A 26,487-nucleotide genomic window follows, 5' to 3' on the forward strand; every position below is an offset into this window, starting at 1 on the left:
GGTTAGCGAAAATTTGGTGTCTGCACTTTCCTCTTCCCTTTCTGAGATGTTGCCTCCAGAGAGCCTTAACTGGTCTCTCCGAAGCTTTCCAGTCTTACATCCCTTGCTAATGCCTCAATGAGGTTGATCTCTAATGCAGCTGAGGCCACCTGTTGAGCAGCGGGCACAGGTATTGCTATCAGGTGTCATGCCTGGGTTTTTCTTTGTGGGTTTGCGGACACCTTCAAGGCATCCTTCACCAATGCCCCATTTGACGGATCTACTTGTTTGGTCCTGCTGTCAAGAAAACCCTGACCTACAGTGAGCAGGAGGTAAAAACCTTGTCCGCAGTTGGGATCAAGTTTTCTACTCTCCAACATTCCTTCTCCAAAACCCAGAGGGATATTAAGAAGCTGTGGTTTTATAGGGCTCATTCTGCATTCCATGATGCTCCTCAGGAATCCTCTTCTTCTGGCCGGGAAGAGGATTTGATGGCAGACACTGCCCCAGAGGCAGAGGAGGTCCACAAAATCAGGGCTTCTGAGAACCATTCTCAGAGAAGCCCCCACAGCACTCCTGAAGCACTGCCCAACTGTCCTGCCCTGGAGGCAGCTGGGGGTCATATCTCCTTGCACCCCCTGGCTTGGGTGACTGTGACCTCAGACCAGTGGGTGCTAAGCATTGTGTCCAGGGGATACTTTATCTCCTTCAATCACCCCCCCCTTCCAAATTCAGAAGTCACTCCTGGATGTTACTCCCCACGAAAGGGAGTTAGCTCTTGCAGAGGTTCAAGTCGTTCTTCAAAAAAGAGCCATCCAGGAAGTCCCAACAGGACAGCGAGGGTCTGAAACTTACTCTTGCTTCTTTTAAGTGCCCAAAAAGCCAGGGGACCTGCATCCCATTCTGGACCTCAGCAGGCTGAATTTATCAGTCAAGAAGTGAAGTTCCAGATGGTCGCTGTTCAGTCCAGTCTTCCACTTCTGCGAAAGGACAACTGGATGTGCTCAGTAGATCTCAAGGATGTGTACTATCACATAAAAATCGGCAGATGCTCCAGAAGATTTTTCAGAGCCGTGATCTTTGGTCTTACCTCAGCCCCCTGGGTATTCACCAAATGTATGGCAGTGGTAGCAGCCCATCTCCAGCTGCAGGGATTTCAGGTCTTCCATACTTGGACGATTGGCTCCTCATGGCTCCCAGAAGACATCCTGTGTCTCTAGCCACACATTACACTCTCAGCCTATTTTGAGATCTGGGCATTACAGTCAACCTTCTCAAGTCACAACTTGTCCCATGTCAAGACATCCTCTGTCTCTAGCCACACATTACACTCTCAGCCTATTTTGAGATCTGGGCATTACAGTCAACCTTCTCAAGTCGCACCTTGTCCCATGTCAAGAGACTGGAATTCATAGGGCTTCTTCTGGATTCCTTCTGGTTAGAGAGAGTGTCCTGCTCCATTTAATACTTCAAGTCCTCGGTTCTATGGTGGTGGCAATTCAGCTGGTCCCCTTCACCAGGTACCACATGTGGGTGTTTCAGTGGACCCTTGCGATACAGTGGTCAAGTCATCTTCACCCTATGGCCACGGCAGTCAGGATATCTTGAGTCTGCGGGAGTTGCTTAGTGTGGTGGCTCCAGTCCAAAGATCTTCTACTAGGCAGACCCTTTTGTCTTCCACAACCCCAGGCCACAGTGACCACGGACACCTCCCTGTTGGGGTGTGGGTGGGGCATTTTCAGGGAAGGCTGGCCCAAGGCATGTGGTACCCCTCGGAGACCAAGTTGCACATCAATGCCCTAGAGATGAGAGCTGTCCTTCTATTGTTGCAAGCCTTCCAGGACTGTCTCCCTCTTGGGACTGTGTTACTTCTGACAGACAACATGGTGGTAGTCTGGTACATCAACAAGCAGGGGAGGAGGGACAGTTGCATCCACTGTGCAGAGAGGCCATGAGAGTGTGGGAATGGGCTATGTCCTCCAGGTGCTTTCTTCTTGCAATGCATATTCCCGGTGATTCCAACGTGTTGGCGGACAAACTCAACAGGTCTATCCTGAGTCCCCACAAGTGGTCCCTGAACCAGTCAATGGCAAGCCAGATTTTCAACCATTGGGGTCTCCCATGCTGTGATCTTTTTGCATCCCCGACCAGTCACAAATGCAGCAAATACTTTGTCCTGATCCCCCCAGTGGGGGAATCACCCAGGGATGCACTGATTCATGATTGGCCGATGGGACTTCTCTATGCCTATCCTCCAATGCCCATCATTTCCATAGTCTTACAGAAAGCCTGTCACCTGAAGACTCACCTCATCCTCATTGCCCCCTTTTGGCATCAGACATGGTTCTCCCTCCTCTAGTCTCTTCTGAAATATCCACCCTGGATATTAGATCCAGCCCAGGATCTCATTTCCCATCCCTGGGGGCTTCCCCTTCCCAACCTTCAATCCTTGAAGCTGACAGCTTGGCACCTCCATTTCCAGTGATTGTACAGCCAGATTAAGCTGCCTTTTCCGGTGAAGAAGATCATTTTGGCCTCCCAGAAGACTTCTGCTAAAAAGGTTTATTCCAGCAAATGGAAGAGTTTCTCTCTTTGTCAGTCTGTCAGTGGGGCATAGATCCATTTCTGCTCCCGTTCTGGACATTTTGTCATTTCTTTCTTCTCTGTTTCAACAAGAAGCGAGCTATTCGATGATTAAGCTTCAATTAGTGGCTATTTCTAACTTTCACCTAAGTGACAGCCCCATGTTTTCTTCTAGGCTGTGCAAGGCCTTTCTTAAAGATATTTTCTTGCTCAGTCCTCAAAGATCCATCTCCTCCGTGGGTTCTTACTTTGGTGCTGCAGTCTGTGACACAACCTCCCTTTGAGCCTGCTGCGAAGTGTAATATTAAGTTTCTGTCTTGGAAGATGGCCTTTTTGGTGGCTATCACCTCTACCAAGAGGATTTCTGAATTGCAGGCTCTGCATAAAAGCTCCCTTCATGATTTTTCACAAGGATAGGGTATCTCTCAGGACCAGTCCATCCTTCATTCCTAAAGCAGCCTCGGAAACTAACCTTAATCAGTCGATTCAGCTTCCTGTCTTTTTACCCAATTTTTTGAACAAACTACATTGCCTGGATGTGCATAGGCAGCTACATTTCTATTTGAAGAGGACAGAGAGTTTTCGAAAGTAAGATCAGCTTTTCTTAGCTTTCTCTCAGGCCAAGAAAGGTAGGGCCATTTCCAAAGTATCTATTTCATGGTGGATCACTTGTTGCATAGCTCACATTTACGAAATCAGTCACATTGCTCTTCCCAGGCCTATTAAAGCTCATTCTACTAGGTTGGTGGCTACTTCTTCAGCCTTCTGGGCAAGGACTTCTTTGGATGACATCTGTGTTGCTGCCACTTGGTCAAATCCCCATACTTTTATAACACGTTATAAGCTGGATTTGGTGTCTAGGGGTAGAGCTTCATTTGGTTATTCTGTGCTCTGGCATATCCTTCCTTGAGACCACCAAGTGTTATGGATAGCTGGGGACTCTGCCCCATCCGTGATCAATAATGACATGGGTAGCATCAGATAAAGAGTTATGTACATACCTTAACTTGGAATCTGTGCTATCCATTGTCATTATTCATCACATTCCCACCCTTCGTCCCCCCTCCTTCTGTTGACCAGGGATTCATGGAGTAATGGTGTTGTGTTTGGTTCTGCCATTCCTTTTTGTAGACACTTTCACTGTCCTTATTAGTATCCAGCAAACTCGATCTGAGGATTTTGGGTAGCAGGGGTTCCTGGGAGGGGAGGAGCTTGAGCTCAGGAGCTGTCTCTTACTCTGCCAGCTCAGTTCCGAGGTAGGATCCAAGACCTATCCATGATGAATAATGACACTGGATAGCACATATTCCAAGTTATGTTAAGTATATAACTCTCTTTTTCAGAGAAAAGGTGGACTGTCAATGTACAGAAGTGACAGATAATCACAGAACATGTCTGTAGCTTGTAAAGTCTGGCTAGTTAGTCCAACTACATTAATAGACTTGTGTGTCATTTTGCATTTCTTAGTCAATGTACTGAAGCAGTTTTTTTCCCCTAAAGGGTCATTTGAATGTTTCACTGGATACCCTGTTAGACAGGTGTATAGATTTCTTTGTACAGTTTTATTTATTTTGCCAAGGTCTTTCTTTTTAGGTCCTATATGCATCTGTTTTGGGACTTTTGCTGTTGCAGAGTTTTGGGGATTTGTGTGGTTTGTTGTACTATAGAAGATTTAAGTTAGTGTGTGTGGTACATTTTTTTCGTCCTGTTTTACCATTTCTGAAGGCATACTGTGGGATTCTGGCAAATATTGACCATTTATTTACATTTGGTACTTTCACCTAGTTTAGTTTGAGTTTTCAAGACTGCAGTAGCCTTCCCAATGGGCATATGTTTGTTGGTATACTACTTCTGTTCGCTTCTTCCAGGATGCCAGATAAGTGTAGAGTAGTGGATGATGTGAACTACTCTTTCTATGTAATAGCCACAACATAAGACTGCATCAGACTACTAAAAAGGCCAGACTGTAATTAATGTTGTTGCACTGAATCTATTATTATTCAATCATCTGCTACTGTGGTGAGTACACCTATGCAGTTATATGCTTCTTAGAAAGGCATAACAATGTTAACTAAAAACTACTAATTCAAAATCACTACTGATCTAGTTTAAAGGCTTTGCCATAGGGGACCTGACCTTGTTTTGTGTTTAAATGTTGAAAAGAAGTGCAGTTTTGTGTCATATAGGTTGAATGATTGTTTGGATGTTTAAAATCATTCCACTTGTATATCGAGCCTTAACATTTTTTTAGGGGATGAATGTGATGAGCCTAATTGTCAAATGAAACAGAGTGAAATCAAGGTGCTGTGATGTACATTTATTTATGTTCTTATATGATTCTTCCATTTCAAATTTTTACTGCTATTTATAGTACTAGAGCTAATAAACTAGACGTATTTCAAAGTGCTTCACCTATTTTTGGTCTGTTTCTCTTCTCCATGCATTTCACTGGGATCCACTAAACACAGATGAGATTAAAAAGCTGGTAGCAGGTATGGACTTTGTTGGTTTAAGAAATAATTTATTTTTAACATGAGCTGTATAGACTCTGCAGTAATGTTGTAAATAGTGTATTTTGTGATAATGTATGATTGCTTATGTCGTAAGTGATGATTTGATAAAGATGTTTCTTGTTTAAAAAACGGTTCCTATTAGAATTTCAAACTTTCTGCTTGCTCATGTCACTGACAATATAAACTATACTGTGTAGAAATTACTTAACTCTTGACACATCTGAATATAACAGTTAAGTATACATGATTGATGCTTGTGGTATAACTTGGTAAAATACTGATAATCCTTTACATGTTTTTGTAGACTTTAGGGATTCAATATAACTGCTTAGATGGTATTAGTTTGTGTAAATATCTGTTTGTCTTTTTCTACTGCTACATATTTCTGTATTTCTTTCTATCTTTTTCTGCTGCTACATATTTCTGTATTTCTTTCTATACAAGTGATTATTAATCTATATATTTTCAGGAATAGTGACTTTAATACCAAAAAGCCTAAACTTTTGACTAACATTTGTGTTATTTCCTGACGTGTCTTCTAAGGCCTGAAGTCATAAAAGTAGTAGTAGTTTTCTTCCTTCTCTGATTAGACATAGTACACTAACAGAGGTTTTTGTGTGGTTGCCTTTTATCTGCTGTGGTGATGCACATTCTCTTCAGTTCTTATTACTGTTTCCAAGCATCACACATCTTCTCATGAGAAGATAATTTTTGATGCAATAGTAATTTACTTTCAGTGACTCTTCATTATTATTTTTGTCCATTCTACTTTTGTGATTACTTGCAATAAATCTAAGCCAAGTCATAAGTGTGGTTATGGTTCCTAAAGATTTTCTTTTGCTTACAGCCTTGATCATAATGTCAGAGATTAAAAAAAACTGCACAAAATTCAAGCTTCCATAAAAATTCACAGATAATGTTCTGATGTGTCTTCTGACTAAAACAAGACTTAGGTCTTTAGAGAGGAAGTTCAAAAATAAGCATGCAAAAAAGCATCAAGTTCAACCCAAGAAATCAGAAAAAAAATTAATGTAATCATTTAAATTAGGACAGAATACATAAAGGTCTTATCAGCCAGATATTCTTGGACTTCGTGAAAATTTAATTCTCCAGAGGTTTGGCACAGCTGCTTTACTGGTTCCCAATCACAGGGGAAAAGAAGCTGGTGCAGGAGAGCTTCAGTTGACATTATTACCAAAAGTTTAGTTTAAACAAATGGCTGTACTGATACTGACTAAAGTACAAATGTTGGTCATCCCTGGGATATTGTATTAGATGTTCAGGAACCTGAACCATACATTATTTTGAGGATCATCAGATGTGTGAGCGACAGATTTCTATGATGGAAGAGTCTGAGACTCTGTGGGCATGCAAGGTCACCAATTCCCTTTTTAGCTCAAGGGATTGTTTCATTGATCTCCTCATCTACTGAAGTAGAATGCAGAAGACTGATCAAGCAGAGTTGTTCAGCATTTCCCGAGAAGTCATTGCTGTTTATGTGTTCCTTATGGGTATTAACCTAGGTTTGAGGTACACTTTGACCAGCCACCATCGTCATTCTTGTCTGCAATGGTCACTTTCAGATCCAAACAAACTTCAAGTTGGGACTTCCCAGATGACTACACATTGAGTAACAGCTTAATTCTAGCTCTCCCAAAGTGAAAACAGAAACTTAGCATAGAAAGCCAGTGGACCTAGATTTCTGGGTAAATTTCAGTAACTGGCTAGTAACTGCACTCCCTGCATGCCAGAAAAAGAGAAATACAGAGGACCCGAAGGAAAATCAGCTACAAAAGGTAAATAAAAACACTGACAGGGAAAAGTACTGTAGCTGTTCAGCAAAAAGAAGTGCAAGTTCTATATGTGACTTCAACTAACCTAGAGGAAAGTATAAAGCAACTGCAGACAGACCTGACTAAAATAAATGAAACATTAATGGAGTATATCAACTCAAACAGTAAAAGGCTGGAAAAAATGGAAGAAGCTTTAAACAGATTTTCCAATAAGGTGATAAATCTGCAAAACTCAGAGGTTGAAATGAAGAAAAAGCTAGCTGAATATGAGACTGCCCAAGAAGACATGTTTCAAAAACTAATAGAATTAGAGGAAGAGCATATAGGGAAAACCTGAGATTTTCTGTTGTACCTAAGAAGCTGGAAGGAACAGACTCTATTAATTTTATGAAAGCACAAATAAACAACCAGACTGATATCGCCTCACAGTAAGATGCTGTCCGGTTCGATTCTCAGCTAGAGCGTCTTCTGCGTGGAGACATGCATGAATGGGAGTACCTTCGTTGAAGGTTGTGCATCAGGGCTGGTAACTCAGCACGTAAAAATCAACTACCAATCATTAGCAGACCGGAGTTCCGCTGTGGCGACCCCTAACCGGGAAAAGCCGAAAGACACAACAACAACTGATATTCCACAACAGGAATTGTTAATTGAAAGGACACATTGTGTCTATTTTCCAAACATGGCTATGAGAAAACAAACCTAGACTTTTAATAGTAAAGGTGCAATCTTACCAAAAGAAGGAGTTGATTCTGCCAATACTGTGGCAGGAGGACAAAGTACTAAAAGTGGGAGACAGCAGAGAGTTTATGGAGAATGACTATTCATTATACATCAGGCAGAAGAGGAGTAACTTTTTTCCATTATTCAGGGAATGTTGAGAAGCAGCCATGAGATTCAAACTGCTGTACTAGCTATCTTCAAAATACTTTTTCCATGAAGGAACAAAATCATTTTTGATGAAGTACATGCTAAGGAGGAAATACAAAAGTTTATCCAACAAAACTTGAGCTGTGAAATGGAGACTCTGCTTTTTGTTCTTCTGGGAATAAAGACCACAGAGAGACTGTACCAGTGAAATCCTTTCCAGTGTTTCAACAGAGAATGCTTGAGAGAGGGAAAAAAGCACAAGAGTTTAGAAGTATCAAGAGTACATTGGAAATGAAGCAGAGACAATGTTTAGGAGATGAACAGTAATAGAACAAGAAAATTTAGAAATATTGGACTTTCTTGGGCTTTTTAAACTTGTAGGGAGCTGTAAAGCTACGTCCTACTTCACGTCATTAACATTTGGAGAATAAAATTAGTAACTTGGAAACTGACATGGAATTACACAGCAGTATTATATTTGTGAAACATGACAGAATAAGAAAATCTGGAAAAAATGGACTTTAGACTTTGTTAATCTTGTAGGGGACTCTAAAGCATATGCCTTACTTCATGTCATTAATGTTCGGAAAAAAAAACAGGAGGGGAAGAGGAGGGAAAAATTTAACTGCAAGTAAAACAATTTTTTTTCTTAATAGTATTATTTAAATAGTGTGTGATTTTCTTTGAATGATATCAAGTAATCTTTTCAGTTATTTGTAAATATAGTGAGGATACTAATGGAAATAGCTGCTTCTGGTATTTTTTCTTTCTCCCTTCTGTCTTTCTCCTTGTTCAGTTTTAAGAAATGTAGGCACTGCAATGTAAAAAAAAAGTCTGGTTAAAAGAACATGGCAGAAGAAACATTAGTGTGCTTCTTCTCATTCTTGCACAGTGGAATGACTGGGTTAAGGCCATTAGGTTAATCTAGCAACAAGTTTTAAGAGAAAGCAAGTAAATGAAAAAGAATATTGAATATTATAAGGCTTTTTTTCTGCTAAATGGTTTTGTGTCTGGTTCTCGTGTCTCTAGTAGACAATCTGATAAAGAGAAATTGATTGGAGAAAATGTTTTCTGAAAGTATTCAAATGTTCTCCCAGCTGAGAGAGCTATAAAATTAAGACAAAACCAGACAACACTTAATAGAACCACAGGCTGCACCATGCATCTTGGTATGGATAACCTTTCTTTTAGGTCATCTCAAGTCTGTATGTGTTGCTGTCAGTTTGAAACATTTGTTCCTATAAGGAGGGTAAAATTTTAATATCTGAAGATGTACATAGTTTTTATGTGCTGTTATTATTAATTTATTAGGTTGTAAGGGGGTACTGGGCATGTGTGTGTGTATTTTTGTATTTTTGTTTGAGGGTTTTCAGTAAAACAAAAAAGTTCTGTAAGATGTGACATAGGCTCAAATAGAGATTACAAGAAATAACTGCATAAAAAATAACCTGCCAAACAGTACATGCATATAACAGGAATACTGGAACTAGACATTTAACAAAAGAGCCATTATACATAAAATGTGGGAATAATAATTTCTCAAGAAAATGATCCTTTCTGTAATGTCTTCAAATGTTAATGGTCTAAATACAAAAAAGAGTAGTAAACTATATTTAAAAAATGATAAGTGCATATAGCTATGCTACAGGAGACTCACTTGCAAAGAACTGAACATGTGAATTTAATAAAGAAAGGTTTTCATGATGGTTATTCAGTGGAATACATGGGGGAGATGAATTGAGGAGTACTTATATTAATTGCAAGAGGAGATCCAATAGTAATAGACGAGAATAAAAAAAGACAATAATGGTAGATTTGTAGTACTAAGGGGCTTCTGGCAAGGAAGGAGGATTGCACTGGCATGTGTTTATATTCCGCATAAAACTGCTATAACAGAGCTTAAGAAAATTCTGGGGAAAATGATGATCTTTCAGCAAGGAATATTATAAGTGAGGATTGGAATTTGATCTGCAACAGTGAAGATGTGTCTGGGGGGCCCAGAAGGCAAAATATGACAAAGGAGGGTAGATTTTTAAAACAAATTATGAAAATATTGGCATGGAAGATATGAATTCACTACTAGGAATTTGGAGTGAATTTACATATTATTCCCCAAGTGACAAAACAAGGTGAGGCTAGACAGAATATACATTTCACAGGACATGTGCATTTAATTGAAGGTCTTGATACACACCCAATAACTATTTCAGATCATGTGCCAGTAATAGCTAAAATAAAAACCACATGGTAATGAAATAAAAATGTGACACTGGCACTTTCCCCACCTATCTGTTCAAAAGCAAATCATTTAAGGAATACATATTGGAAATTATTCAGGAGCTATTAATAAAGATATACACTTCTAAAAATATAGCTAAGGAGTGGGATAAAATTAAAGTGGAGTTTAAAAATAGGGTGGAAATAAAAAAGGACATATGGTTAAGAAGTAACAAGAATTATTTACAGGGACTGACAAATGTTAAAATATTGCAAAATGGGGAATTTCACAGAACAAGAAGAGGTGCAAATGCAGAATGCTAAACAGAAAATAAGACATTACCTTGATAATATCCATGAGTTTAGAAAGACTGCTGTTAAGCAAGTGTTTTTGATAGTAACTGTAGAGCACAAAAAGTTTTAGCACAATAACTCAGGCAACAGAAAGTAGAAAGGGCTGTCACCAAGCTTAGGGAGCCTATAACAAGGAAGATAAGGGATCCTGTAGAGGTATTAGAAATATTTTGGAAATTCTGTGAAGTTTGTATAAAGCAGAGAAATATGGAAATCAAGAAAAGGTACAAATGGAAATGTTTATGGAAAAATTAAATATGCCATGGTTGAAGGTAGAGGCGGTTCAGTGGCTAACTGTTAGGATAGGAGAAGATGAGATAAATATAACCAATCTTCAGGAAAGCCCCCAGGAATAAATGGTATTCCTGAGGAAGTGTGGAAGCTAGGAGGGAAAAATTGATAAAGATCTGGAAGGTTTTGTTTAACAGGATTTTAAGAGGAGGAGAACTACCAACATCCTGGAAGAAAGTGGTGGTAGCTGTAATACCTAAAGAGGGTAAAGATCCATCGGATTAAGCTTCATACAGGCCTGTTTCAGTAGTGAGCCATGATAATAACGTGTTTATATCTATAATGGCTAAAAGAATGGCAAAAGTGATGGCAAAATTGATAGATCTGGATCAATGTGGTTTTGTGAAGGGGAGGCATACTTTTAACAACATTAACAGAACACTGATGATCCAGAGGGAAACAGAATGTAAGAAAATACCACTATTTTTGGTGGGTCTTGATGCAGAAAAAGCATTTCACAGAGTAAGCTGAGACTTTTTAAGCAGAGCAATGGAAGCATTTGCATTCCCTGATACAATTATAAGGTTGTTTAGGGGGATATATGAGGGATCGGAGGCAAAAATGAAAGGAGGCGAGGTCCTCTCTGATAAACTTTGCTTCAGCAGAGGAACTAGGCAGGGCTATCCTTTCTCCCCATTGTTGTTTGCATTATATTTAGAACAATTGGCAAAGACAATAAGGGACTCAGGAATTCAAGGAAGTAATTGGTATGGTAATGAAGACAAGCTGGCTGTATTTGCAGAGGACATTATTTTATACCTGACAAACCCAGAAAGGAACATTACAGTGTTATGGAACATATTGAGACAGTGTCATTCCTTTTCAGGATAAAAAAATTTGTGAAGCTAAAACAAAGGCAATAGCAGTAAATTGTGTACCCACATACGAATTGGTTCACCAATATCTATACTTATGGAGACATGATAAAATGAAGTGTTTAGTAGTATGGATTAAAAATGATTCCAGTGCGGCAGCTAAGGATATGTAGGAAAAGACTAAACAAAAGATAATACAGAAACTTAGAAAATGGATGCTCTGTTATATGGATATCAATAGTAAGATACAAGCAGTTAAAATGTTTTTAGTCCCATTAGTCTTGTACATGGTTCAGGCATATTTTTATCAACCAGAGGAAAAGTTATGGATAGCAATTAATAAAGAGCTGAAGGATTTTGTCTGGGAGGGGAAGATGGCAAGTGTCAAGTGGGATAAACTTATTCTCCCTATAGAACAGGTGGATTGGGATTACCTGATTTGAAGGTGTATTTCAGATACAGTTAAGGCTCCTATACAAAGCGCAAGCAGAAAACTCCAATTCAAAGTGAAAAGAGATGATGATGAAACATGGGCGAATCTTGAGAAACACGGAGGAACTTTAAGGAGATTAACAATAATCATACAGAATATTATATTCATAAAGTAGCAGAAAGTGTTCTAAGAACTAAGCCAACAGGGGAATGGAGAAAGGAGATTCTGCCAATAGGGATGACTGCAATTAGAGATACAGACAAGAGGCAAGAGGGAGTTGGAATTTATTGAAGAAAACTGGCAAAAGAACCAGGGTATTGGGAGTAAATAACTAGAGAGACAAAGGTAATAGAATGGGAAGATGTCATGAACTTATTTGGACTGCATGTTGGAGATAGCCTTCCCTATCAAATATTGATATCAGAGTATAGGCAAAGAGAAAGAAATAGGTGGGTCCTGAATGAAAGACAGCACTGTTAGAGTTTTTAGTAGAATCTAGAACAGAAGTTGCCATTAAGAAAGGAATAAATAGTACAGCATATAAAATATTGCTTAACTATAAGAATCAGTCAGAGGAAGAAAGGATTGGGAAGAGAGATTGTATAAGCAATTCACAAAGAAACAATCTGGTGATATATGTGTGTTTCCCAAATACGCAACAAAGTCTACACAATTTAGGATCTTTGCTTGTGTTTACATAGGTGTTTTTGTACTCCAAGCAGACGCCAAAGAATTTTTCCTCAGGTAAACAGCAAATGTTGGAGGTGTGCCAGGGAAGAAAGAGGTAACTGGGAACATTTTCTGGGAGTGTAATAAGTTGGCAGACTTTAAAGATTCCCTGCAGATTGCTCTGTTGGAGATGCTGGGTGAGCAAATTGGTGTAACTAAGGAAATGATTTTTTGACCTGTGATACAGAGTCTGAATTGCCTAGACATAGTAAGGTTTTGCTGAGTCTAGTTATGATGACTGCCAAAAAAACAATTTACTAGAAAATGAAAGTCTAAACCAACTTTACTAGAAGTAGCAAAGATAGTAACAAAGATAAAAAAAATGGAATTGGGATGTTTAGAAAAGGGTAGGAGCAAATTACACAGGAAAAAAATGGAAATTGTGGGATCAATACATGCAGACCAGGAACGAAGTCTAAAAGAAGGCGGGATTTGAATGAGCTATGTAATGGCTGTATATTTATAAGTGATGTATAATGTTTGCAGCTACAGTTGTTTCGCATTGGTTTGTAATATATAATGTTTGTAACTGAGATTGTGTCAGTATGGTTTATTTTCATTTATATAAATGGAAGATTGCCTGTATCATAAATGATAATTTAATGAAGATGTTTCTTGTTTAAAAAATATAAGTCTTTCCATTGGTGCAGATGTGGAAGAGAGTACATGTAGGTTTCCGCACCTCTGTCCCTAGTATACTTTTTTTCCGATCATGAAAATACATCCTTACAGTCTTCAGGCTCCCTTACCCACTGAACATGACAACTTTAATGTGACCATTAATAGATTTGGAGAAAATTACAAGTGTCCAGTCTTGCAAATTTTCTCCTGTAACAGGGATCTGTCACAAATTATGAAGGTATCTGAATCTGTGGCAAGAGTTCCTCTTTTGTTCAATACTTTCCGAGACTCATGGAACAAACATTGGGAATTTCAGCCAGCATCTCACAGGTCAAGTGATTCATAGTATAAGTTTGACAAGTCAAAGCCTTTTCTGTGTTATAATTTGAAATCATGGTATACGTATATGTTCTGAAGGATGTAGAGAAGGAACTTTTGTTGGCTGGTATGATAAGAAGAGTTATGCATCTGGTAGAGTAGGCTTGTCTAACCTTTTTGCACAAGTGGGCCAGATTTGGTATTACATGGCCCTTTAAGGGATGACAACCAAAAGGAAAATATACCGGGGTGTGTCTTATCCGTACAGGTAATATCTCTGAGACATTTTGGCATTTTTTGTAAAGCATTTTGGACAACAAATCTTGATATTCATTATAAACCACAATTACATTCTGTAGTTTTAGATGCAGAGGTAAAGCAACAGATTGATTTCTGAATGGCAAGTCCAAGTTACCAGTAATGCTTTCCCTTTTCTTATAATAAATATTTGAACTTCTAGAAGGCAGTAGTTCCAGTGAGAAAAATACTGGTTTTAATTCTTAGATTTTTAAAGCAAGCATATTAATTTTAAGATTTGCATATACTCTCATATTAGAACAAGTCAAGTTTACTATGGACTGACTGGAAGGGCATCCAGTTTATGAAGAGAGTGAAATTATAACAAAAGAGCTGTCAACCTGAAAATGAAAATATGGGCTGTGTCTTCATTTTTTTCCCTAAAGATACAACCAACACTGACTTCAACTCTTTTCACACATGCACTGTCCCAGTGAAATGTACCCCTTCTGAGACAGTGCACCACCTTTGAATGTGAAAAAAATCATAATTGGAACTGCCACAGCAATTTTCTTCAGCCGTTTGCTGTCATAGACTTGCAGTGACCCCCTACAAGCCATATTCGTGGTCACGTAACTGCTCTTTAGTTTCACATAAAACACATAGCCACATTCTGTACACTTCTGACGTTTTACTAATAAAATAAAATGTAATTGCCATGAAAATGTATTTCATTTTGTTGCTGCCCTATAGAAACTCTGCTCCTAAGCCATATCAGTGATCATTTAACTGACCAGTGCTGCACCAGACAGCATGCCTTCTTGCTGTATCCTGAAAACATAGCCACAGTGCCACCTTCTGTGTACATCTTTGAGGTTTGATTGTGACAAAAAATGAAAGAAATAATGACTGTAACAATTTTTCTTTGATTGCTCACAGACACACATACTGCTCCTGAGAAGCCATATCAATAACAATAATTCTTTAACAGTTGTGAAGTAATTTCCTATTTTTTCAATACTAGCTGCCATTCTAACCCTCAAAAAGGTAGCAACCTTCTGCATACCCTTTTGATGTTGGATTGGGAGAAAAGTGAAAGAAAAATGAACACAGTAATATATCCATCCAATTACTCGCATGAATTAAGAACTTATAACAGCCCTGCTCTTTGCCATCACCCACATAGTGCCCCTCAAGTAAACAGCCACTTTTGGTGTTCTCCTCTAATGAGTGTTCATTAAGAAAGCAGTGTGCAGCTACAGCCTTCCCCTTAGCAGTACCGGCCATCTTAATAAACTTGAAAATAAATAAAAAACACAAATGGAATGCTGCTGTGGGCAGTGTATTCTGTTACCACTGCTTACAAATAATATCTGATTGCTTGCTGGGCATTAAAAAATACCTGAAAAAGATATCTGGCGAATAGATCAGAGGAGTATGACTCTAAGCTGTTAACAAACTGTGTCACTTACTCAAGGTGAAGGGTTTGATTCCTTCTATCAGGCACAGTGGCAAAAATGTATAGAAGAAAAGGGTATAGTTGCAATACTTTGCACAGTAAATGTTTCAGAATGTAAATAACATAATTGGTTCTAAAAGAAAAGAAAAGCTCCTTGCAAAGGTGAAAAACTACTGAATCAGTGGGGCATCTGGCACTAAGATGCACTTATTGATGTAGCAATAGGTGCAACTACTAGACCAACAATGACTGGCATAGTTATAATTAAGTATGCTTGGGCTAGCTCCCAAGATACTGCATGAAGGCATTTAATGCTCCAGTTTTAAAAACTCCATTCACAGGAAGTTTCATTTTTCATCCACCATCTGTGGAGGTCTTAGGTACTGCTGTAGCGTTGTCGCTTCACAGACGTTGCCCATTCGATTCTCAGTTAGAGCATCTTCTGTGTGGCGACATGCGTGAATGGGCATTCCTCCATTGAAGGTTGTGCATTAGGCCTGGCAAGCCAGCATGTAAAAATCTACTGCCAGTCATTAGCGGACCGGAGTTCCACTGTAGCGACCCCTAACCGGGAAAAAGCTGAAAGACAGAAAATCTGTGGAGGTCTTAGGTCTTGGAAAGGGAAAGCATCTTGAGGAAGAGCAACAGCAGCAGTGTTTTCCAACTGTTCTTTCTTTTGTAAAAAAAAAAAAAAAAAAAAAAAAATGTCACTATTCCAAGAAATATCTACACAGAAGACCTGCTCAGTTGCTTCATCTTCTAGACATCATAAATCTGAATATGTGAAAATCTTACTCAAAACTGGAATGAAAGTTACTGTTATTTCCTCAAGGTGTATTGTACTTGTTGCTGCCCTTCTCCTGCAGATGTAGCCATGGACTTAGTGGAATGAACTTTCACCTGACATGGAGGAGACATACCTCTGTCCTTATAGACCTGCAGGATGCATGAAGAAATCTATCTAGTTGTAATGACCTTGGAGATAGGTTCCCCAAAAAGGGTTTATAGAAGGATACAAACAATTGATCAGATTTACGGAAATTTTTTGTCCTGTGTAAATAGAATCATAACCATCTACGAACATCCAACATGTGGAGTTTGTATTCCATCTTGTTAGTAAAATTAGGAAAGAACACGGGCAAATTGATGGTCTGATTGATATTGACTGGTGATGCCACCTTAGGAAGAAAGGATGGATTGGTTCGAAGGGAAACTCTATCTTTGTGAAAAATCATGTAAGGAATTTTGATGGACAAGGCCTGTAATTCTGAAACCCTTTTTGCAGATGTAATAGCCACCAGAAAAGCTGTTTTCCAAGATAAAAATTTTAAATCTGCAGTTGCAGCAGGCTCAAAAGGCAGAGCGACCAAAGCTTGAAGAATCATCGTAAGGTCCCATGGGGGCACAGGATCTTTGACCGGGGGGGTGGCGTAACAAAAAGGTTCCTTTGATAAAAGCTTTACACAGTCTGGAAGAGGCTAGAGAGGCAGAATTTTCACCCACATGAAAATGAGAGATGGCAGCCAATTGAACTTTGACAGTAGAAGAACTAGCTCCGTATTGAAAAATATCAGCTAAAAAAATCAAGAATGATGGAAATAGGAGCCATGAAAGGGTCTAAACCCCTTTGATAGGCCAAAAGGAAAAACGTTTCCACTTGCTGCGATAAACCTTCCTGATTGAAGACTTATGAGCAGCCACCAACTAAGGAGGATAGTCCAGGAGTCCTAGCAATCACGGGAACTGGAGTAACCAAGCTGTGAGCTTCAGGCTGTCCAGATTTGGATGAGGCACCCCCGAAAGGTGTGAAATTAAATCCTGAATGGGATCTAGGGTCCAAGGTGGAGCCAGAAGGTGAGACTAAAGGAAGGGAAACAATACCTGGCAAGGCCAGAACGGGGCAATGAGGATCACTTTGCTCCCCAGTCAACGAGCTTTCTGTAGAAACCTCAGAATTAGAGGTACTGGTGGGTAAGCATACAGAAGACTGGGAGGCCAAGCATGAACTAGAGCGCCTCTGTGGGACTCCACTGGCCGGGAGTTCAGAGCGGAAAACTTGCTGCACTTCGCATTGGAAGGAGATGCAAAGAGATCGCAGAAAGGTTGACCCCACTCGCTGAAGATCTGTTCCGCTACTGACAGATTCAGAGACCACTTGTAAGGCATCAGAATGGTCCTACTTAGCCTGTCCGCTAGGATGTTGAACCATCCCAGAATGTGCATTGCGAAGAGAAAATGACCAGTGGAGATCCCCCATTCCCACACTCTCATGGCCTCACGACAAAGGAGGTAAGATTTGGTCCCTTCCCTGTTTGTTGATATACCAGACCACTGACATGTTGTCTGACTGAACAGCAATCGTCCCCAGAGGAAGAAAGGCATGAAGGGCCTGCAACACTAGAAGGACCACCCTCATCTCTAGGACATTTATGTGCAAGCAGGTCTCTATGGAGGACCACAGGCCTTGGGCTGTCGTGTCAAAGCAATGCACCCCCACCCTAGTTGGGAGGCATCCGTGGTCCCTGTGGTTTGGGCCGGGGCTGGAACAAAAGGTTGTCCCTCCAAAATGCCCAGAGAGCACATCCACCATATGAGGGATGACCGACAGACTCAACTGAGTTGAATTGGATATGTCAATGGCAGTTTCAGCAGGGATCACTGTACAGCCAGAATCCACTGTAGAATTCTCATGTGTAACTGAGCATACGGGAGAATAGTTATGGTTGCCTCCATTAAGCCTAAGGCCCTCAACACCGCACCCACCGTAGGGAGATGAGAATGGTAGATCAGGGAGACGTGCATCTTCAGGTTTTGAACTCTCTTCGAGGTCAGGAATATTTTGCACTGAAGAGTATCTATCCCGGCACCAATGTAGTCTATCACCTGTACAAGATCCAGGAGAGATTTGGATGCGTTGATTGTGATCCCCAAACACAGAACAAGAGACAGGAAATAATCTCTGGTTTGGGAGAGTAGACGCCTGGTGGGAGCAGTGAGGAGCTAATCGTCCAGGTACGGATAGACCCGAATCCGCTGAAGCCTCAGGTGAGCCACTACCACCACCATCACTTTGGTAAACACCCTGGGGGCTGTGATGAGATCAAATGGTAGGGCTCGAAATTGGTAATGATTGACTCCTAGCTGGAAGCGGAGGAACCTCCTGGAGCTTCTGTGCATTTTTATGTGATAGTAAACATCCTGGAGGTCTAACGAGCACATCCAGTCGCTCTCTTGCAGGTATGGCATGATGGACTGTAATGTGACCATCCGGAACTTCTCTTTGGCAACTGACAGGTTCAGGGTAGAGAGGTCCAGAATATGTCTTAAGTCCCCCATTTTCTTTGGCACCAAAAAGAACCTGGAGTAAAAGCCCAATCCCGACTTATCTGGGGGAAGGTTTCGATGGATCGTTTTCCTAGCAGCTTGGAAATTTCCTGTGCTGCTTCCTCCATTTACATGGGTAGTACATCCGGGAGGTGTCTGGGAGATTTGGGGGAACCCACGAAAGGGATAGAGTATCCTCTGGATATGATTTGAAGCACCCAGCGGTCCGTTGCTATGGACTTCCATGCCGCTAGGTGCAAGGACATTCGTCCCCCGACTGCCTACAGAGTAGAGCGGTCGGGCATCCTCTCAGGGTTGTTGCCTGGGTCTGTCCGAGAAAGGTTCTCGAGACCCAAAGTTCCTTGGACCCCCTCTGCCTCTGGGCCAGCATCCATTCTGTCCCTCTCTGCCTCTGGAGGAAGAAGAGCCCTGAGTGTCCCGGGAATACTGTGACTTCTGGAACCACATCTTCTTTTTCCCTCTCTGGTTCTGGAAAAAGGACCTTTGAGGATTAGATAAGCAGATCCCGATGAGAGACAGTGTCTTCCCATCTTTCTCACTCTGGACTAATGTCTCTTTGACGGTCTTACCAAAGAGTGTAGAGCTGTCATAAGGGGCGTTGGCAAATGGCGCCTTGAAGGGTTTGGAAAATTGACATAACTTGAGCCAGGCGTTGCACCTCATGGACATGCCGGACTCAGCTGCCCTAGCTGCTCTTTCTGTAGCATGTGAAAGGAGTTGCATGGACGTGTTAGATACTGCTTTTAAAATGGCCATCCTTGCCGAGAACGATGCCTTGTCCTCCTGCGACATGGACTTGAGGGAAGACTCCTCCATCTCCTTTACCAAGCCACGTTGGAGTCTGATGACATGGGTCAGGTAGTTCAGCACCCTAATCAAAAAGGTAGCTGAAGCATAAACCCGCTTCCCTGGGTGGTCCATCATCCGCGACTGTCGGTCAGGAGGATGGACCGAGGAACTCTCCTGAGCATGTTCCTTCTTAGTGGCTGCTGCTACCACCATGGCGTCTACGGGGGAGCCCTTGTTCCATCCTGGTCTGTCTATGGAGGGGGGCTTAAGATCTTATCTGGTCTTTTTGGGATAGGTTCCATGGTGTCCAGTTCCTTCCATGCCCACGAGTTGACCAGATCCACCAAAGGATCCGTGAGATGAAACGCCCAGGAAGTAGATGGGCCCGTGCGAAAGCCTCCAGGAACATGGCCTCATCAGAAGAAGGTTTGGGGGCAGACCAACCTCCCCGTTGGCACAGGATTTCCATGATGTCTCCAAGGGAGACATCCTCGGGATGTGACCTGGGGGAACCTTCTCCATCATCCAAGTCTGTGTCGTTGGTGAGGGACTCTGGAGAGTCCAAGTGCCTCCTTTTGCACGTATCCTTGTGAGGTACCTCTCCGGTGGGGCTCTCCAGGGGGAGCTTGCAAGCCACTTGTTCCTCGGGGGGAACCATCTGATGTTCTTCGAGCACGGGCTGTCCCTCTGGTAAAATGATGGGGACTGTAGATAGAGCCGAGGGGGTCTGGGTGGAGTCTGAGGGGGCAGTCAGGGGTCTTGATCCAGCGTAGAGAACCCTTTCTACTACGTCGAACGCCAAAGGAGAGCGAACCTCCTGAGAAACCAATAAGGAGGCCAGTCTCCTTGGGTCTGACGAGAGAATTGGAGCCGGGCCAAGGTGGATGGAACTCCGAGGGAGGGAACCTGGCCCGACAAAGTCAGAGCCAAAGCAGAAGGTTCCACTCCCTCGGCTTCAGGAGCGGCTCTGATCCAAGCTGTCGGATCTAAATACTCCAAAGCCAAAGGTTGGATCATAGAAGAAGATATAGGTTGGAAGAAAGGAAGTGAGCTCCCCCCCCCAGAGGGAGGGGGGCTGGTAAGACCACCATCTGGATCTGGGTATGGATAAACCTCATCATCATTTTATCCAGATCCATGTCAGACAAGGACTGGATGGACCGCGATGAGGCCACGGACTCCGACCTGGCGGGTCAGGTCACCGAGGCCTGGGAAGCTGGACATGTCTCCTCCAGCTCCGGGGAGAACCTCGGAGATCGGAGCCGAGGGGAGTCATGGATCCATAGCGTCTTTGTAGATGAAGCAAGGTCCAGAGACCTCTTTCTCTTTTCCCTCTCTCCACCTCTTTTCTGCTCCGCTACCACAGGCTTTGGTACAGGAGGTTGAGTCCCAGCCTGAGAGGGAGGAGAAACCAGAGGAAGAGAAGAAGGAGAGGCAGCCACTGCAGCCACTGTGACCAAAGCCAGAGATGAGGAAACAGATTCTGAAGGGGGAAGAAGGCCTTTGAGGGCCAACTTGGCCTTCCTATCTTTAATGGCGTGGGGGTTGAAGCCCGCACATATGCTGCAGTCCAGTCCACACTCCCATGCCCGAGCACAAAACACACAGTGTGTGGCCGTCTGCAGGCAATAATTTATGGCCACACTCTGTGCAACACTTGAAAACAAGCTTTTCAGCCATACTATCTCAGTAGAAAGATAACTTAAGAAAAAAAGGGCAGTTTCTTTCTAACTGGCACACACACACCCACTCACCACACTCATACACAGAAAACACTGAATGGGGGGAGCTACAAACTACACAGCAGTACAAACTACTCTAACCTAAAACTCTATCACTCGATGCACCAAGCGAGGGGAGGAAAAAGGTGACCTATACTAACACTATCTAACAAAAAACTGAAGAGAAAAAGCTACTCAAAAAAAATTTTACCCACTTGACTAGTTGGAGCTCAGAGATCATGATGCATAAGCTATTCGAGGCAAACAAGATCTAGGTATGGAAGGCAGTGGAGGTGTATTGTGGGTAAGGGGAGGAGTTTGGAGCTCGGAGCTGATGCTAGTAAGAGTTACCGCCTTGGATCCGATACAGATCCATAACCACAGGTTGAAGACCAAATGAAGTAAACTACTTCATATACAATGTTACTTCCTGAATTCCACAAGTACTTTGTTCTGTGCATCTGTTGGATCCTTTAACTAAAATCTGGTATCAGATGCAGCTCTTTTTTATTGTTAGAAGCAAATGAGTGTGCAGAATCAGCTCTGTCTCTCCAATATTTGCCATTAATTTGTTCTGATAGTTTCTTATATTTAGAAGTCATACGCACTTTTTGACACTTCATTTCTTTTCACTTTTTTAAATGTGTATGGCTCTTTTTCAGTATTATGCTTCAAATATGGCTTTTCTTTCCCTTCTTTAATATACTTTCTGACCAACCTGTCTTTGTTCATCAGTTTCCATTAATCTTATTTTTTCATTTTCCACAGAGTATTACAGTCTAAAAGTTTTGAAGTGTTGCATACTACCCTTAAAGGCATGACTTTAGGGATATTATTTTTGTGTAATACAGATAACATTTATCAAGTCTTAGTATCATTTAGCATCTACATGTTTCTTGTAAATGTGACCCTACACTAGATTGCAGCAGTGCCCTCCACACTTCTCTACATCCAATACACAGTTCTGAAAATAATGTTTACCCACTCCATAAAACAACCTATCAGCCACTCTACAGTTGTTCAGAGTGAACTAGTGGCAGGACTAGCTAAATATTTAAAAACAAGAATTGATAGTGTTAGCCTGTGATAATTTTTCCCTAATTTCTAATGTAAACATCATATTCTCAAGTCTGCAGTATCTAGGTTAGCTTCTTCATATGTTCAGCTCAGGGTTTAAATAAATACTGAGATCTGTAGTTTATTTTCCAGTATTTGATTTATCATTATTAATGATAATCACTTTCATCTGAAGACTTCATCATATCTGCTGTCAGATACCCGAGATGCTAATAAAGCCTGGGACATTTATCTTTTGTGTCACTGATGAAGATTGCTGATTTGTTTTTGTAAGTTCTGCATCCCTTCAAATTGAAATAGATTATTATTACAAGCAGAATCATTTGGGGATATCTGGATAAAACCATTGTTATTAGAATAAGTGTACAATATCCCTTTCACACTTGGCATGGGCACTGTGGGCAAAATGTTAGTATATAAGGGGTTGATATCCACTGGAGAGAAAAAAATGAGTGTCATAAGTTCATTGCTTTATAGGTTAATACAAAGCTATTGATCTAGAGAAGCATTTGGAGCTTAGCCATAAGATCCTGAATGGTGAATATCCATAGATATGAATAATTTATACCCTGTTGCAACCCACTTCAGAGAATGCTTGAGAGACAGTCCCAAGGTGTAGGTAATACCTAACTCTGACTTCAGTGAGGCCTTGAGGAGCCAGACCTGGGATGAATTTACAATTGCCCATCCATTCGGTTAGGTTAAGTTTAGATTTAACCTAAAAAGAGGGATTTTGTATGAGATACCCATCTCACCAGCAGATCCTGTTTATATGTTGATAGAAGTTTAGATCTCTTGAGACAGTATTTAGGGTGGTATTTGTTCTGTGCTCATATAGGAGGTCACAGGAGACTGGATCATTTTAGGTTCTATATAGGTCAGACAGAGGTCCCTCTCTCGAGTATGTAGAAACAGAAAAAAAAGAGAGAGTGTCAGTGCTTTAAGGAAGGCATGCTCATGATTTTCTTGGTGAGAAAATGCTGCTGTCTGTCAAGCTGGGTCATATACTTAGAAAAGTACATACAAAAGGAGGGATTGCACTCTATTTTGGACCTGATGAATAACAGAGGGGTGATAGCTTCCTTGGACTTTGAAGATATTCCCCTGGTGACCTGTATGGACAGCTAAAGGAATTTCAAGCAGCAGTGGATACACCGTAATCAAAAGGTAGTTCATTATCAATGAAAGTGCCCAGGTCTCTGAGTCTGCATTCAAAGGGGTGCCTCTTGTGTGGTAAGAAAATGAGTGCCCTTGTTTGCTGAAGGATACAGTGCTGCATTTCATGACATTTATTTTAAGGCCATGGTGGTCCAGCCACCATTTGTTGGTGAGTGTTAGGCCTTCTTGGAAAATCTGGAAGTCAAATGAGGAACTTAACAAACCCAAACTGTCTTGGGTCCAGGGCTTGAATACTGCCAATATCCTTACAAGTTCCATAATGATGTTTTCCATTGATTTACAGATACTTTTATTAAGACTTATAGGTCTGTAGTTCCCAGAGTTATGAATAAGTCCTCCTTTGTGGAGTGGGACAACTACATGCATTCTCCATACCTCTGGTACAAATCCATTGAAAAGGCTAAGATTAAATAGTGTTATTAATAAGGCTATGAATCAGTGACTGGTACTTAAAAGGAAGCAACCTGGCACATTATTAAGGTCCATGAAGCTAGTGGTTTTGATCTTGGAGTGAGCTCTCAGGACCTGCTTGTCATGGATAGCATGACTATGCTAAGTTACTGTGGAAATTTGGGGGGTGGAAGAGTAATGTTTGAGCTAAATTTGTTCAGCCAATATATTGGCTGTATCCTCAGGATAAGAGTTTGTGTTGCTGTCGTGTATAACCTCCGTGCACTGCTTGGAATTAGTTCTAAAATTTCTGACTTAGCTGAAGAAAGCTTTTTGGTTTTCCTTAGCATGACAGAATCCACAGGTACCACCAAGGATTGAATACTAGCAGTTTTCTTTGAAAACACAGCTTTAATGAAAATGAACAAAAAACACATGCACTCCAGGCATTAACATCTCTTATCTACTACGTTTTCATTTGCAAGTTACTTCATCAGATGCGGACAGACTTGTGAACCATTCCTTTTATACTCCCTCTACTTGGTGAATTGAGTTAATTACCCAATAAAATAAGAATGTTAATTAGCAATTATTGCAAGGAAAATTTAAAGAAAACTGCTGGTATTCAATCCTTGGTGTGGTACCTGTGGATTCTGTTTGAAGTTAACTTTGGTGCCTTGGTGAATATTTTACTTTATTTCCATAGCATGAGTGACAATTTTCAGTTCATACTTAATTTTGGAGGATTTGATTTTACTTCTGAGTTTTTATTGTTGATCTTTTTGAGTTCTTCTCTAGATGATTGGGTATTAAGGTTACACATGCAGGCTAAGAGGGTCTTCCTTTTATCGCATAGTTTGTTTATACAAGGGTTCCACCACTGGGGATTATTTCTGAACCATACCTCTCAAGTGTACCTCATTTGGGGTCTTAAAAAGTTCACGTTCCTCGAAGTTCCACATTGAAAGACACTGTCACGCATTCAGTGTTAGTAATTTTTTAAATTGAAATCCATTGTAAATAGAAGTGAATCATATTAATTCATTAAAATATCTTCTTTATAAGTAAAATCAGCTTATTTTAACCATCCTATGACCTTCCTAATTGAAGTTGTTAGTAAGCCATTAGTATGTGTTCCACATTTTGCCCATTTGTTCCACATTATGAGGGCTAGTGTTCCTCATTTTGGACATGGAAGGTTGAGAGCTATGTTCTGAACTTGTTTGCTTGCTTGCTTATTTATTTATTTGCATTTGTGTTTGTATTAAATGGAGTAGAGCACTGATCTCCATGGACCATCTCCAGGCTCAGCCCAGAAGAATTGTCTGGTTAAGTGATTTGCTCAGTCACACAGACAGTGAAGGCTGAGGGAATTAAACCCTTGACCACTGGAAGTAGCGCATTAATGGCACCTTAATCCTTTGCTCCAGCTGCCAGACCTGTCATTGTATTTGTGTGCTGTAGGGAATGATACCTCTGTGCATGCTTTGAGGTGGCACTGATATCTGCAGCTGTGGCAGCATACTTGATGGGGTCATCAAGATGCAGAGCTAGCTGAAATTTCATCAAGTAAAATTTAGCCAGAGCAGGTTTACCGTAGAGAAGTCTGTAAAGATGGAAAGGATTTATGGAAGATTTGGCTTTACTCTAATAGTGAATATTAAAGAACAGTGGTCAGGTTTACCAGTGATTTGGTAATTGGAAGATGTTTTTAACACATTTATTAAAGTATCACTTAAGACTTTGGCTCACATACATTAATACAAAAGAAAACAAACCATATTAACATTTTTCCATTTACATTCGTTACACATTGCATATGTTTTTTTTATGTATAACAACTATATTTTAGTCCAACATTGTTTAACTTACACGGCTTCTGCCTTCCATTAAACCTCTGTCCTCCTGCTGAAACTTATTCTGCATGTACTATTCCAACAAATTACATTTATTTTTATGTAATTTGCTCATTCACTTTACTAAAGATCCCTCTTCAGTTCTTTCATCTCTCTTACAGTATTTAGTGCTTCAAATGCAGTTGGTTTAGATTTTGATTTCCATTTTCTAGTTATTGGTTTCTTGGCAGCCAACCAAATTAAACTTAATAAGGCCTTACTTATGCCTAGGCAATTCAGATCCCGTGTCCCAGCTCAAAATAATAATTTTCTTAGTTGTAGCCATTTGCTCCCGAATATCTCCAACAGAATACTTTCTTGGGAATTTTTAAAACCTGCCAATTTATTGTACTCCCAAAAAACATGTTCCCAGTTACCTCTTTTTTTCACTATCACACATCCAACATCCAACATTTGTTATATACCCAAGTAAAATTTCTTTAGTCTGCATGGGGTATAAAAATACCTATGCAAACACTTCCAAGCAAAAAAACGTAAACCTTATAGAATTTCTTGCATACTTGTCAGCCGTACATATGTCTTCTCATTGTTCCCCTGTAACTTGCTTTTCCAGTTTCTCTTCCCAATCTATTCTAGCTCACTCTGACTCTTATATTTATCATGCAATGTTTTATATGCCAAGTTATTTATCCCTGTTCTAACAGCAGTTTCTGCTCTAAATTCAACTAAAAACTCTACCAGAGTAGTTTTTTTTACTAGGGACTCCCCTATCCCTTTTTCTTTGCTTATTCTCTGATATTAATCCCTGGCAGTGAAGCCAGTCTCTAACATACAGTCCAAACTTGTTCTCCTTCTTGGCCTCATCCCACTCTATTACCTTTCTTTCTCTACTTATTTGATTGCAATACCTTAGTTCCT

General features: G+C 40.7%; 1 protein-coding gene across 1 annotated transcript in view; it reads left to right on the forward strand.

Annotated features, from left to right (window-relative positions):
* The window catches only part of SLC38A10 (solute carrier family 38 member 10), a gene marked incomplete in the record, with an annotated part of 1,157,663 nt that overhangs the window by 987,445 nt on the left and 143,731 nt on the right, over positions 1 to 26,487 (forward strand). Inside the window, 1 exon segment of the mRNA XM_044072422.1 lies at positions 5,031 to 5,054. Within this exon segment, the coding sequence (XP_043928357.1) occupies positions 5,031 to 5,054 (24 nt within the window).

Source organism: Protopterus annectens, chromosome 5.part0 (assembly GCF_019279795.1).
Source record: "Protopterus annectens isolate FY-2018-M chromosome 5.part0, PAN1.0, whole genome shotgun sequence".
NCBI classification, from domain to species: Eukaryota; Metazoa; Chordata; order Ceratodontiformes; family Protopteridae; genus Protopterus; species Protopterus annectens.